This window comes from Rana temporaria, chromosome 5 (assembly GCF_905171775.1).
Source record: "Rana temporaria chromosome 5, aRanTem1.1, whole genome shotgun sequence".
NCBI lineage: Eukaryota > Metazoa > Chordata > Amphibia > Anura > Ranidae > Rana > Rana temporaria.
This window is the reverse complement of record NC_053493.1, coordinates 34,753,321-34,769,188: the sequence shown is the minus strand read 5'-3', so window position 1 is coordinate 34,769,188 and position 15,868 is coordinate 34,753,321. Positions and strand designations below refer to the sequence as shown.

Below are 15,868 nucleotides of genomic sequence, written 5' to 3'. Positions count from 1 at the left end.
TCACTAACATCTAGTCAAAATCCAGGAAGGTAACCACATGACTTCAGAAAAGGAGTGAGGGTGGGAATTAAAAAATAATGCCGGTCTCCAGGCTCGTGCATGAGATATGTAAATAACCTGTCACTCACAGCAAGGGGGCGGAACGGACTAAGGTTTTTCTCTGCAAGTCCGTTTTATTTCACTGAACAATAAAAGAGGATTGCTCAGAGCTGGATTAACTCTGTGTGGCAAGACTGGGCACAGATGATAGGAAATCTTATACTGTACATTGTGACACCAAAAAAAATATCCACTTTTATGAAAAGTTCTGCCACTGATGTGTGGCTGGTGATATACGCCAAAAAGTCCTGTTATTTTTGTTCATTTACAAGTTTTTCGACTTTCAGCTTGAACCTGTTTCTGCTCAAAGCCAACACTCCAATTCCAGAAGCCTGAAAGTCATACCCATGCTGCATCAGTTCTTTAATCTTACTTTGTATATTGGCAGAGCTCACATCAAGCACCCTTGGCATCTCCAAGATTTGGTGCACCTTAATACCATACTTCATAAGCAGATCAATTTTGGTGTTAAAAGTTACAGGAGACAGGTAAAGTATTTGAGGAAAAGTGACTAGACACTTCGTAATCTCATCTTCTGAACAACCCAAAGACTGAAACTTCTTCTGAACATTGTTAAAGTTCTTCTTGATATAGGCGTTCCCCAGATCCAGAATATCGGATCCGTTACCTTGGATCCAGTCCAGCATCTCTGCATTTGGTATTTTCAACATGGTTTGGAATATCTCAATATTTGCTTTAATCCGTTTGGTACTTCTGGTTAAGAGATACACATTCTTTGCTATGATCTTTCCTGCAAACTCTTCGGGATTGTCACCTCCCAAGCAAGAGCATAGATTTTGTAAAAACTCCACCATGTCCCGATTGAGCGCTGCCCGGTTGGAGAAGGTCCGAGGGGCCCTGGCCATCAACTGAGTTACAATCTTTGAAGAAAGGCCCAGCGAACAGACAAAGGAGATGTTGTCCTGCAGATTTTCAAGGTCGCCCGAGCGGAAAAAAGATTCAGGGGAGCGCTCGAGAGTTTTTAGAACCTGAAGGTCTGTATGCAAGACGCTTTTCCAGATTTCCCACCTGGTCTGCACATTTTCTGATGTACGAATGATCGCTCGGGGGTATCTGGAGATGACACTGTCGATGGTTTCTGTGTCGGCACCTTTTTGCAGAAGAAAATCTCTAAGCCAGTCCTCATGGGTTTCCTTCGTTCTGATGGAGGCTTGGTATTTACTCGCCTTTGATGCGTCCACATTTTCACCTTCTGTTTTTTCTTTGCAGTCGGGGATCCGTTGTGTAAGGAAGGGTCGCCATATAATGATCCCGGGTTCAAATGTGGGGATTCGTAACTTTCTGGCACCTCTAAGGTGACTCACACAGTTGCTGCTTGTGCTAATTAGCACTTTCAGAGCCATAATTTAGAATACACCTGGATCTGCAGATAAAAATAATAATACAGAAGTGACTGTACGGCATGGAAACCGCTGTGTTTGATGGTTCTATTTAAATGGTGTCATTTTATTATTAGGCTCCTTTCACACTAGTGGTCTGATCGGGTCCACCTGTCAGTTTTTCAGGTGGACCAGATTTGACTCTCTATTCTCCTCTATGGAGCTAAGAGTGTAAATGGACATGTGGAAAAGAGTACCGCTCCAAGCCCTGCGACCTATGCTGCGCTCCAGCCCTGTAGTACTGACAGGTGCAGCCCTGATCCGTGGAAAAAAGAAATGTTCCTGTACTGCCGCACTCTGATAGGCGATTTATTGAAACAAAATGAACAAAGGATAAAATACAAAGCTGTAGAACATCCAAAAAATCATGCAACACTGCAATCAATGGTAAAAAGTGGACATAGGGGACACAAAAGCTAACATGTTTCACATCATGGATAGATGCTTAGTCATAGCTGGGTTGTGTGAGGATCTGAAAGGATTTAAATAGAAAACTTTGAATGCATCCAAACCAATTAAAGCTGGTCTGCACAGCATTAGAAAATTAGATACCCGATTGAAACTGACACAACCCATGGTCAGAACAGCATCTATCCATGATGTGAAACATGTTAGCTTTTTGTCCCCTATGTCCACGTTCTACCATTGATTGCAGTGTTGCATGATTTTTTGGATGTTATACAGCTTTGGATTTTATCCTTTGTTTATTTTGTTTCAATAAATCGCCTATCAGAGTGCAGCAGTCCAGGAACATTTATTTTTTCCATGTAAATGGACATCTGTTTGTTTATACCCACCTACATCCAATCTGATCAGACGTACCTCTCCTGTCTAGCGGATCAGATAGCAGTCAGTTGTAAATGGACAGGCCAGGGGCGTTGCTAAGTGGCAAAAAGACCAGAAGCTTCAGCCCGAAAGTCCAAGGAGCACCGGGGGTGGTGGGTGTTACCTACCTGGCGTACGCTACTGACCTACCTCACGCACACTGACCAACCTGACATACACTGACATACACTGACCTGACATACAGTGACCTACCTGACAAACACTGACTTGATGCACACTTACCTACCTGACACACACTGACCTACCTTACCAGACTTCAGGTCACGTGACCTCCTCCTGCAGCTCAGCCGTAGTGTGCGGCACCCATCAGAGTAGAGTAGACAGAAGGCTCTCCACTGGTGACTCCAGGCAGCCAGAGCCATGACAGGAGAGGAGAGCCGCCAGCCCAAGTGCCGAGCGTGGATCTCATAGTGATATGGCGCAGTGGCCGCATTGTAATTCCCGCCTTCTGGAGCCTGCCGCGCCTATGATGGACGTCACACGTCCCTGCATTAGCCCAGTGGGAAATCCATCATAGGTGCTGAAGGCTCCAGAAGGCGGGACCTGCTATGTGACTCGGCCACGTTCGCCGCTCGGGGTTAGATCGGTCCCCGCTCGCAGCTAATACAATCCTGCATGCCTGAGACCCGGGGCTTATCGGGACCCACTCTGGGCTTCAGCCCCCCTCAGCCCCCCCTCCCGACGCCACTGGGACAGGCTGTCCTTTTACATTCAACCGTCCATGGAGGAGAGCAGGCTGTGCATAAGCGGAGCAGACACAGACCAGCCATCCACCTACTCAGCGGAGAGATCCCCCGCAAAGCAAGAATTTCTGGTGCCCCCATGGGAAAGTTAATTTATAATATTATTTTGTCTAGCTATAGCAACATTTTAGTGCACTTGGAAATATAAAATGCATAATGCTAGACTTCTTGCTATGTTTTTTTTATATTTGCCCGCTTATTTACCGGGTCAATTTTTATATTTGCCCCCTTATTTACCAGGCCAATCTTTTTTGATTCGGCACAGCGTCGCTTTAACTGACAATTGCGCAGTTGTGCAACATTGTACCCAAATAAAATTTATGTCCTTTTTTTCCCACAAATAGCACTTTCCTTTGGTGGTATTTGATCACCTTTGCAGTTTTTATTTTTTGCGCTATAAACAAAAAAAAACTATTTTGAAAAACAAAATAATATTTCTTAATTTTTGCTATAATATATATATATATTAAAAAAAAAAGTAAAAAAAAAAAGGAATTTCTTAATCAGTTTAGGCCAATATGTATTCTACTACATATTTTTGAAAAAAAAAAATAAGCGCGTATTGATTGGTTTGCGCAAAAATTATAGCATCTGAAAAATAGGGAATAGATGTATGGCATCTTTTTTTTTTTTATTACTAGTAATAGCGGTGATTAGAGATTTTTTAACAAGGCTGCGACATTGTGGTAGACAGATCGAGCACTTTTTTGGGACCAGTGACATTTATACAGTGATAAGCGCTATAAAAATGCACTGATTACTGTATAAATTACACTGGCAGGGAAGGGGTTAACACTAGGGGGTGATCAAGGGGTTAAATGTGTTCCCTAGTTAGTGTTTCTAACTGTGGAGGGAGGGGACTGACTGGGAGTACAGAATGATCGCTGTTCCTGATCACTAGGAACAAACAAACTCTACTGCCCTGTCAGAAGGAAGATCTGTTTGTTTACATTAGCAGATCCCTGTTCTGCCTCTCTGTGGAACGAATGAGGGTGGCTGGCAGACATCAAGTCCACCGGACGCGCTGATTGGCTACCACGCCGTGTACGCACCCGACGTACAACAATGGTGATTTGCGCAGCCGAGCCAACCTGCCGCAGTATACCTGTGGTGGCTGGTGAGCAAGTGGTTAAAAGTTTTTTTTTTTAAATTATTTTTTATTTCTACTTACCCTCTACATATTCCAGCAATGTCTCTGGCTTTCTCATTGGCCCAGTGCTGGCAGTTTTTTTCAGGTAGAATGACATTGGCACATAGGTTTACATCCCACTGTCATCTGATCCAATCCACTAGATGGATCGTGGACGAATCCCCCATCCCTCTGTTTTTAGCAGGTAGGATCGGATGTCTGTTTGCACCCCCCGCATTATAGAGGGCAAAGGATGGTCCGATTGGGTCTGCCTAAAAAACGGACAGGTAGACCCAATCGTTTGCCTATGTGAAAGAGCCTCAATACTACAATAGGTTATTCAAAAGTAAAAACACTGTAATAATATAATAAAGTATATTTTGATAAAAATGGCTGTAATAGTATAAAAAATATTCCCCTTGCCCCCCGGACTTACAGATGCATGCAGCTGCTCTGGGTGCTGACACGCATCGGTGGCACAGAGAGGATGGATATAAAATAAACCATGCCACGGTTTGCCACCTCATCCCTCTAAAACCGAACAAATTTGCATTCATGGCTTTAAGGGGTTATACCGGGGTGATGCTGCAGGTACTGGGAGATCCAAGCCACCAGCCGGCGCGTCCGCCGCCTAGGCTGAGACACGAACAAAGCCGATTCCGGCTTTGATCGGGTCTCTAATGAAAAAATCCCAGAAGCAATGTCACGACTAACCCACTTAAAGCGGATGTGCGCTGAAAAAAAAAAAAATTAAAAGCCAGCAGCTACAAATACTGCAGCTGCTGACTTTTAATATTAGGACACTTACCTGACCTGGAGTTCAGCGCTGTCCGCATCAGAGGACGAGCTGTCCCGCCGCCATCCTCGGTGAGGGAACCAGGAAGTAAAGCGCTCCCGCTTCACTGTCCGATTCCCTACGTTGCATGCGCGAGTCGCGCTACGCCTGCCGATTGGCTCCTGCTGTGTACTGGGAGCCAAGTGTTCCCAGAACACAACGGGGGGGAGGTGACGTCATGCCCGCAGTCTGCCCGAGACTGTGTGGCCGGAAGTGGGTGCAAATACCTGTCTTTAGACAGGTATCTGCACCCCCCTCCCCCCTGCAAAGGTGTCAAATGTGACACCGGAGGGGGGAGGCTTCCGATCAGCGGGAGTTCCACTTTAGGGTGGAGCTCCGCTTTAAGGACCTGCTCACCTACATATACCTTGGTCCTTTAACCACTTAAGCCCCGGACCAATATGCTGCCTAAAGACCCAAGGGGTTTTTACAGTTCGGGACTGCGTCGCTTTAACAGACAATTGCGCGGTCGTGCGACATGGCTCCCAAACAAAATTGGCGTCCTTTTTTCCCCACAAATAGAGCTTTCTTTTGGTGGTATTTGATCACCTCTGCGGTTTTTATTTTTTGCGCTATAAACAAAAATAGAGCGACAATTTTGAAAAAAATGCAATATTTTTTACTTTTTGCTATAATAAATATCCCCCAAAAACATATATATAAAAAAAAAATTTCCCTCAGTTTAGGCCGATACGTATTCTCCTACCTATTTTTGGTTAAAAAAAATCGCAATAATCGTTTATCGGTTGGTTTGCGCAAAATTTATAGCGTTTAGAAAATAGGGGATAGTTTTATTGCATTTTTTTTTGTTTTACTACTAATGGCGGCGATCAGCGATTTTTTCCTGACTGCGACATTATGGCGGACACTTCGGACAATTTTGACACATTTTTGGGACCATTGTCATTTTCACAGCAAAAAATGCATTTAAATTGCATTCTTTATTGTGAAAATGACAGTTGCAGTTTGGGAGTTAAACACAGGGGGCGCTGTAACATTTAGTGTTCACTTAGTGTGTGTTTACTACTGTAGGGGGGTGTGGCTGTAGGACTGACATCATCGATCGAGTCTCCCTAATAAAAGGGATCACTCGATCGATGCGCCGCCATAGTGAAGCACGGGGAAGCCGTGTTTACATACGGCTCTCCCCGTTCTTCAGCTCCGGGGAGCGATTGCGACGGGGTGGCTATAAACGAATAGCCGCGCCGTCGTCCCGGATCGCTCCCCGAGGCTTACCGACCGCCGCATGTAGCGGGGGGGTCCCGATCAGACCCCCCACCCACGTCAAGCAGAGGACGTACAGGTACGTGCATGTGCTTGTCCGTGCCATTCTGCTGACGTATACCTACATGAGGAGGTCGGCAAGTGGTTAAAGATGGATATCTCGGTAACAGCAGCAGCTGCTGCCACAACCAAGATATCCATCTTTTCCGTGAGCAGTCCTGTAACCGATAATGGTGGTCTCTGCAGCGGATTCGCCGCAAGATCACCATTATCCGCGGCGGAAGAGGGCCCTCCCCCGCCGCTCTACCGTGCCCTCCGCCACTTACCGGAGCCGTCGGGAGCGGCGGAGGCGATCAGGTCCTGCTCCATGCTGGGTATGGAGACGAGTGAGGGAAAGATGGCCCCCACTCATCTCCATACCATAGCAGGGCGGAAGCGGTGTCAAAATGTCACTTCCGCCCTTAAGTCTTAAAGGCACATTTTTTTGTTGTCATTTTTTCAAATGACAATTTATTTTATTTTTTATTGCATTTTAGCCTAAATATGAGATCTGAGGTCTTTTTGACCCCAGATCTCATATTTAAGAGGACCTGTCATGCTTTTTTCTATTACAAGAGATTTTTACATTCCTTGTAATAGGAATAAAAGTGACCCATTTTTTTTTTCACTGTATAAAAATAAATAAAATCAAGTAAAATAAATAAAAAAACTTTTTTTTTTTTAAAGCGCCCTGTCCCGACAAGCTCGCACACGCATACGTAAGCAGCACCCGCGAACGCATACGTAAGCAGCACCCGCATATGAAACCGGTGTTCAAACCACACAAGTGAGGCATCCCCGCAATTGTTAGAGTGAGAGCAATAATTGTAGCCTTAGATCTCCTCTGTAACTCAAAAGATGCAACCTGTAGAATTTTTTAAACGTTGCCTATGGAGATTTTAAAATGTAAAAGTTTGACGCCATTCCGCGAGCGGGCACAATTTTAAAGCGTGACATGTTGGGTATCAATTTACTCGGCGTAACATTATCTTTCACAATATAAAAAAAAATTGGGCTAACTTTACTGTTATTTATTTTTTTATTCAAAAAAGTGTTTTTTTTCCAAAAAAAGTGCGCTTGTAAGACCGCTGCGCAAATACGGTGTGACAAAATGTATTGCAATGACCGCCATTTTATTTTCAAGGGTGTTAGGAAAAAAATACAATATATAATGTTTGGAGGTTTTGAAGTAATTTTCTAGCAAAAAAAAAAAATGTTTTAAACTTGTAAACACAGAGTCTGAAAAACAGGCAAGGTCCTTAACCACTTCCATACCAGGCACTTACGCAGCTTCCCGCCCAAGCCAATTTTCAGCTTTCAGCACTGTCGCACTTTGAATGGCAATTGCGCGGTCGTGCTACACTGTACCCAAACAAAATTGGCGTCCTTTTTTCCCCACAAATAGAGCTTTCTTTTGGTGGTATTTGATCACCTCTGCGATTTTTTTTTGTTGCGCAACAACTAAAAAAAGACTTAAAATTTGGAAAAAAAATTACATTTTTATTTTTTTCTGTTAATTTTTTTGTAAATAAACTTTCTCTTTCAATTACGGGCACTGATATGGCGGCACTAATGGGCACCGATGAGATGGCACTGATGGACATCATTGAGGTAGTACTGACGGGCACAGATGAGGTGGCACTGATTGGCGGCGCTGGTATGCGACACTGATGGGCACTCATAGGCGGCACTGATGGGCACACATAGGTGGCACTGATGGGCACACATAGGCGGCACTGATGGGCACACATAGGCGGCACTGATGGGCACACATAAGCGGCACTGATGGGCACACATAGGCGGCACTGATGGGCACACATAGGCGGCACTGGGCACTCATAGGCGGCACAGATGGGCACTAATGGGCGGCACTTATGGATACTTATGGGTGGCACAGATGGGCACTGATAGGTGGGCACTGGGCATGGATGGGCACTGTGGGGTGGCACTGATGGACACTGGGGTGGCACTGATGGACACTGTGGGGCAGCACTGATTTTGCCAGGTTGCCAGTCAGTGCCCATTTGTGGGCACTGATTGGCATCTTTTTTTTAATGCTTTTTTTTTTTTTTTGCTCACCCTGGTGGTCCAGGGTGGGCTTCCCTGGTGGTCCAGTGTGGCGATCCGAGGGGGGGCTGCGCTGATAAACAATCAGCGCGAACCCCCCCTGTCAGGAGAGCCGCCGATCGGCTCTCCTCTACTCGCATCTGTCAGACGCGAGTGAGGAAGAGCCATCAACGGCTCTTCCTGTTTACATCGTGATCAGACGTGATTGGACACGGCTGATCACGTGGTAAAGAGTCTCCGCCGGAGGCTCTTTACCGAGATCGGAGATGCAGGGTGTCAGACTGACACCCCGCATCACCGATCGCCGCGATGCGCGCCCCCACGGGCGCGCGCGGCAAGAAATCCTGCAGGACGTTCTCGAACGTCCTGTCAGGATTTCATAACCACTTCCCGGACATAAATCGGCTATAGGCCGGGCGGGAAATGGTTAAAGGAGTTGTAAAGGTTCGTTTTTTATTTTCTAAATAGGTTCCTTTAAGCTAGTGCATTGTTGGTTCACTTACCTTTTCCTTCAATTTCCCTTCTAAATGTTTTTTTTCTTTGTCTGAATTTCTCACTTCCTGTTTCTGTTCTAAATGACTTTCCACCACTCGGATGATGGTGGAAAGCTTACTGAGGAGAAACAGGAAGTGAGAAATTCAAACAAAGAAAAAAAAACCATTTAGAAGGGAAATCGAAGGAAAAGGTAAGTGAACCAACAATGCACTAGCTTAAAGGAACCTATTTAGAAAATAAAAGACGAATCTTTACAATCCCTTTAAGTGGTTAAAGAAATTACAGTATTCATTTTTAGGTGCCGTAGTTTGTCACCATTCCATGAGTGAGCGCAATTTCAAAGCATGACATCTTAGGTAGGTATCCATTTGCTCAGCGTAACATCATCTTTCACATAACATAAAAAAATTGGGCTAACTTTACTGTTTATTTTTAATTTTTTTCATAAAGAGTGTTTTTTCCCCCAAAATCTTTTTGAAAGACCGCTGCGTAAATATTGTGTGACATAAAATATTGCAACGATCGCCATTTTATTCTCTAGAGTGGGGATATGCAATTAGTGGACCTCCAGCTGTTGCAGAACTACAATTCCCATGAGGCATAGCAAGACTCCGACAGCCACAAGCATGACACCCAGAGTCAGAAGCATGATGGGACTTGTAGTTTTGCAACAGCTGGAGGTCCACTAATTGCATATCCCTGCGGAGTCTCTGCTAAAAAATTATATATACATATAATGATGGGGGGGTTCTGATGCTGCGTATACACGGTCGTTTTTCGGCATGAAATTTTTTTTTTTTTTTTAAATGTCATTTGAAATGATCGTGTGTGGGCTTCACATCGTTTTTCGGCTTCTGAAAAATGTCGTTTTTCGTGTTGTAAAAAATTATCGTGTGTGGGCAAAAACAACGTTTTAAACCCGCGCATGCCCAGAAGCAAGTTATGAGATGGGAGCGCTCGTTCTGGTAAAACTACCATTCATAATGGAGTAAGCACATTCATCACACTGTAACAGACAAAAAAAGCGCGAAAGCGCAAATCGTCTTTACTAACAAGGAAAAAAGCAGCCCAAAGGCGAATGGAACTTCCCCTTTAAAGTGCCGTCGTACGTGTTGTACGTCACCGCGCTTTGTTTATCATTTTTCAAAAACGATGGTGTGTGGGCAACATCGTTTTTAATGATGAAGTTGGAAAAACTCTGTTTTTTGGAAATGCTGAAAAATGACCGTGTGTACGCGGCATAAGTAATTTTCTGGCAAAAAATGCGGACTTTAACTTGCAACAAATGTCAGAAATAAGCTTAGGCATGAAAGGGTTAATGCAGATAAGGCACCAACTGAGTTTAATTACCACCTTAGTCAGCCACAGAACCTGTGTAATTCATATGTGATTGGGTTTAAAGGGATGAGGTGGGAACTTTTCTGGCAATGAGAGATTTTACTCTATGGCAAAATTCCGTAATATCACCAACATAATCCCCAAGTGATAGAAATCACTGCCAGGCGGTTTCGCTCTCCAGCACCCACCAATCACTGAGATCTCACCCTGATCATCGCTCTCCTGCGTCTCTCCCATGTGCTCAGCTCTTCCTGGTTACATTGTAACAAGGGTAACAGGATTGGCTGCTAAGATGTGCATTGTGATTGGCTACTAAACCTCACCATGTAAATGACCACGCTGCCTGCATGAACTGAGCATGTGCAGCATGTTAATGGCTCACACACAAAGCAAGCTTCGTATATTGTACGCTTCCCAATCATATCATTATCATTTGTGGTTGTGCTGCTCATCAGCAGTCACAATGGAGATTTGGGTTGCCAAGTGCTTTTCCTAGACAAGATATAACAAAAAAATATATAAAAGTCGTGGCATTTGATTGTTTTATTACATCGTTGTCCTAGTGATCTCAATTAGCCGTTCTGATGATGATTCTTTTTTTTTTATATAATCACTTTTTCTTTATTAAGACAAATTCCAACATAGAAATACATATTGCAAAAATATCTATATAAATCCTTTCATTAACCACTTGCTTACTGGGCACATATACCCCCCTCCTGCCCAGGTGAAATTTCAGCTTCCGGCACTGCGTCGCTTTAACTGACAATTGCGCGGTTGTGCGACGTGGCTCCCAAACAAAATTGACGTCCTTTTTTCCCCACAAGTAGAGCTTTCTTTTGGTGGTATTTGATCGCCTGTGCGGTTTTTATTTTTTGCGCTATAAACCAAAAAGTGCGACAATTTCTAAAAAAAATCTTTTTTTACTTGTTGCTATAATAAATATGCCAATTTAAAAAAAAAATACATTTTTTTTCTCAGTTTAGGCCGATACGTATTCTTCTACATATTTTTGGTAAAAAATAAAAAAATAAATCGCAATAAGCGCAAAAGTTATAGCGCCTACAAAATAGGGGACAGAACTATTATTTTATATTATTTTTTTTTTACTAGAAATGGCGGCGATCTGCGTTTTTTATTGGGACTGCGACGTTATGGCGGACACATCGGACACTTTTGACACATTTTTGGCGCCATTCACATTTATACTGCGATCAGTGCTATAAATATGCACTAATTACAGTATAAATGTGACTGGCATTGAAGGGGTTAACACTAGGGGGTGAGGAAGGGGTTAAATCTATTCCCTGCATTGTGTTCTAACTGTAGGTGAAGGGGGGTGACTGGGGGAGGTGACCGATCTGTGTCCCTATGTACAAGAGACACAGATCGGTCTCCTCTCCAGAGACAGGACGCTGTCTCTGTGTGAGCCGGCAATGAGAGATGATCTCATATGTTTACATATGAGATCATCTCTCATTGGCCGCACAGATCGCATCGCAAACGGCCACTCTGATTGGCTGTTCGCGGCGATCTGTAATTGGCTGTGTCCAAGGGACACGGCCAACACAGAAGTTCCCCGCTGCGCGCTCTGGAGCGCGCGCGGGGAACGCCCAAAGGGGCGGACGTCAATTGACGTCCAGTTGGATATTCAGATCCGCTCTGTAGCCGTCATTCGGCTATAGCACGGGTCTCAAGAAGTTAAAGCGGGAGTTCACCCGAAAAACAATTTTTAACATTAGATTGATGCTCATTTTGTCTAGGGGAATCGGGTGTTTTTTTTAAAAATCGAAGCTGTACTTACCGTTTTAGAGAGCGATCTTCTCCGTCGATTCCAGGTATGGTCTTCGGGACTGGGCGTTCCTATTTGATTGACAGGCTTCCGACGGTCGCATACATCGCGTAACGAGTAGCCGAAAGAAGCCGAACGTTGGTGCGGCTCTATACGACGCCTGTGCACCGATGTTCGGCTACTTTCGGAAAATCGTGACGCGATGTATGCGACCGTCGGAAGCCTGGCAATCAAATAGGAAAGCCCAGTCCCGCAGCCCATACCCAGAAGCGGCGGAGAAGATCTATCTCTAAAACGGTAAGTACGGCTTCAATTTAAAAAAAAACACCCGATTCCCCTTGACAAAATGAGCCTCAATCTAATGTTAAAAATTAGGTTTTTGGGTGAACCTCCACTTTAACATACACCACACTAACCCCCACCCCGAGAAAATACACCGCGTCCTTGATCATGTCCTCTTTAGAAGAGAGAAAGAAGAAAAAAAAGGAAAACGCCCACTTACCGCCCACTTACCTACACATAACCAAAACTCAATTTGTACAAAAACATTATTCAAAGTATAATTAAGAAGGGGGTTTTGCAGCGTCCTAATATGTGTGTCAAACAACCAACAATACTAAAAAAGTAAATAAATAAATAGAAAAAAAAAAAAAGTGCATAATTTCAAATTACGATTTTCGTGTCCTAATATCTTTATGTTTTAATTCAATATTATCTCACTCTACTATTTTATTTTTATACCTTTCATTTCAATCTACCCTTCTTTATGTGATTCCATTACGTGTTGCCCATCCTGTGCCTAATTTACTATTATACATTATCCTCTTCCTCTAATTAAAATTATTGGCGTCCTTTTTTTCCCACAAATAAAGCTTTCTTTTGGTGGTATTTGATCACCATTTTTAACCACTTCCATACCGGGCGCTTATACACTTCCTGCCCAGACCAATTTTCAGCTTTCAGCGCTGTTGCAATTTGAATGACAATTGCGCGGTTATGCTACACTGTACCCAAACTACATTTTTTATCATTTTGTTCCCACAAATAGAGCTTTCTTTTGGTGGTGTTTGATCACCTCTGGGATTTTTATTTTCTGCTATAAAAATAAAAAAATGACCGAAAAAAAAAATGTTTTTTCAGTTACAAAACATTGTAAAATAAGTAAATTTTCTCCTTCACTGATGGGCACCAATGGTACTGCACTGACGGGCACTGATAAGGCGGCACTGATGGGCACTGATGAGGTGGCACCAATGAGGTGGCATTGATGGGCACTAATATGGGGCACTGATAGGCGACACGGATGGGCACTGATAGGCGACACGGATGGGCACTGATAGGTGGCATGGATGGGCATAGATGGGCACTGATAGGTGGCACTGATGTACTGTAATGTGTTGTACTAATAGATGCCAATCAGTGCCAAACAATAATGCCTGCCAATCAGTGATGCCCATTGTGGCACTGATTGGCATCCATTGTGGGCACTCAGGGCCGGCCTTTGGGGTGTGTGAGCTGTGCGGCCGCACAGGGCGCCATGGGCAACAGGGGCGCCGTGCAGCCATCACAGCTCGCAGAAAGAACTTGCGCCCTTAGTTACGGCGGTGTAACGTATGTGTTGCGGCGTAAGGCTGCGTAATTCAAATGGGGATGTAGGGGGCGTGTTTTATTTAAATTTGTGTTGACCCCGCGTTTTTTACGTTTTATTTGAACGGCGCATGCGCCGTCCGTAAAATATCCCAGTGTGCATTGCTCTAAATGACGTCGCAAGGACATCATTGCTTTCGACGTGAATGTAAATTACGTCCATCCGTATTCGCGAACGACTTACGCAAACGACGTAAAATTTCAAAACTCGGCGCGGGAACGACGGCCATACTTAACATTAGCTACCCCTCATATAGCAGGGGTAACTATACGGCGGAAAAAGCCGAACGCAAACGGCGTAAAAAAAAAAGCGCCGGGCGGTCGTTCGTTTCTGAATCGGCGTAAATCCTAATTTGCATATTCCTCGCGTAAAAAATACAGAAGCGGACGGCCTGAAATTGCAGCCTAAGATCCGACGGTGTAAGACACTTACATCTGGCGGATCTTAGGGATATCTATGCGTAACTGATTCTCTGAATCAGGCGCATAGATACGACCGGCCAAACTCAGAGATACGACGGCGTATCAGGAGATACGCCGTCGTATATCTCTTTCTGAATCTGGCCCAGACTCTTTACCTAGATCGGTGTTGCGGGGTGTCAGACTGACACCCCGCAACAACGATCGGCTCAATATCCTGAAGACATCATATGACGTCAAGTCAGGATATTGAAACCACTTTACCGCCGTCATTTTGCTATATGGCGGGCGGCAAGTGGTTAAAAAATATAATTTTTCCTCAGTTTAGGCCGATATGTATTCTTCTACATATTTTTGGTAATAAAAATCGCAATAAGCGTATATTGATTGGTTTACGCAAAAGTTATAGCGTCTACAAAATAGGGGATAGATTTATGGCATTTTTTATTATTATTATTTTTTTTTTTACTAATAATGGCGGCGATCTGCTATTTTTATTAGGGACTGCGACATTATGGCGGACACATCAGACACTTTTGACAAATTTTTGGGATCATTGGCATTTATACAGCGATCAGTGCTATAAACTTTACTTTACTTTAATAGGGCCAGATTCACAGATATCTGCGGCAGCCTAACGTATCGTCTTTATGTTACACCGCCGCAAGTTTTCAGCGCAAGTGCCTGATTCACCAAGCACTTGCGTGTAAACTTACGGCGGTGTAACGTAAAGCGGTCCGGCGCAAGCCCGCCTAATTCAAATGAGGCATGTACCATTTAAATTACGCGCGTTCCCGCGCCGAACGTTCTGCGCATGCTCCGTGTGAAAATTCCCTGACGTGCTTTGCGCGAAATTACGGCGCCCCAACGTGTTTTTTGAACGGCGACGTGCCTAACGTACTTTCGTATTTCCGGACGTCTTACGCAAAAAAAAAACAAATTTGAAATTCGACGCGGGAACGACGGCCATACTTTAACATGGCTGTTCTAAATGTAAGCCATGAAAAAGCAGGCTTATGTTTGCGACGGGAAAAAACGACTAGCGACGACGTAAGAGATTGCGACAAACGCGCGTATCTTCGTGGATCGCCGTAATCAGCTAATTTGCATACCCAACGCTGGGAAAACTACGCAAACTCCACCCAGCGGCCACCAGAAAATTACACCTAGGACCTGAAGGCGTACGAAGCCGTACGCCTGTTGGATCTATGCCAAAAGCCGTCATATGTTTTTTGTGAATTACAAATAAAGATACGACGCGGCAAATTTGAAAGTACGCCGGAGTATCAGTAGATACTCTGGCGTACTTTTTCTGTGAATCTGGCCCATCGTTTCCTTTATGTCTTGGGAATGACGGTTTCAAGAAGCTTTATTGCTATTACAAGAAGTTACCAGAAGATGGAGCCAGATAACAGAAAATAATTCAGTACAGGCGTCACAATTGCACATTTCTAATGTCGCAGTCAAGTATTTCAATATATATATATATATACAGTAAAACCTTGGTTTGAGAGTAACTTGGTTTGAGAGCGTTTTTCAAGACAAGAAAAATGTTTTAATAAATGTTGTCTTGATATACAAGCGATGTCTTGATATAAGAGTAGTGTCACGTCACAACTGAGTATAAAAAAAAGGGAGGAGCCTCTAAGTGCAGCACTATGATTACATTTAATGAAGGTACAACATTTAGCAAATTATTGCTACACTTAGAGGCGCCTCTCTTCTCTTTTATACTCTGTAAAAAAAAAATCGCTTTGATATACAAGTGCTTTGGATTACAAGCATGTTTCTGGA

At 43.9% G+C, this 15,868-nt stretch overlaps 1 protein-coding gene across 2 annotated transcripts; it reads right to left on the bottom strand.

Annotated features, from left to right (window-relative positions):
* Positions 1-213: 213 nt before the first annotated feature.
* On the bottom strand, positions 214-10,521 carry LOC120939929 (transcription termination factor 1, mitochondrial-like). Of its 2 annotated transcripts, none has more exons than XM_040352378.1 (2): positions 10,422-10,521; positions 214-1,483 (listed from the first exon to the last, which is right to left on the bottom strand). In XM_040352378.1, the coding sequence occupies exon 2, from the start codon at positions 1,461-1,463 to the stop codon at positions 351-353; it is 1,113 nt and encodes a 370-aa protein (XP_040208312.1). In that variant the 5' UTR covers positions 1,464-1,483; positions 10,422-10,521; the 3' UTR covers positions 214-350. The 2 variants fall into 2 exon arrangements, with proteins under 2 accessions (XP_040208312.1, XP_040208313.1); XM_040352379.1 differs by having other exon boundaries at positions 10,404-10,481.
* Positions 10,522-15,868: the final 5,347 nt, after the last annotated feature.

What these genes read in the sequence shown, in the direction of transcription:
- LOC120939929 (XM_040352378.1), bottom strand. Translation starts at nt 1,463, where the DNA reads ATGGCTCTGAAAGTGCTAATTAGCACAAGCAGCAACTGTGTGAGTCAC.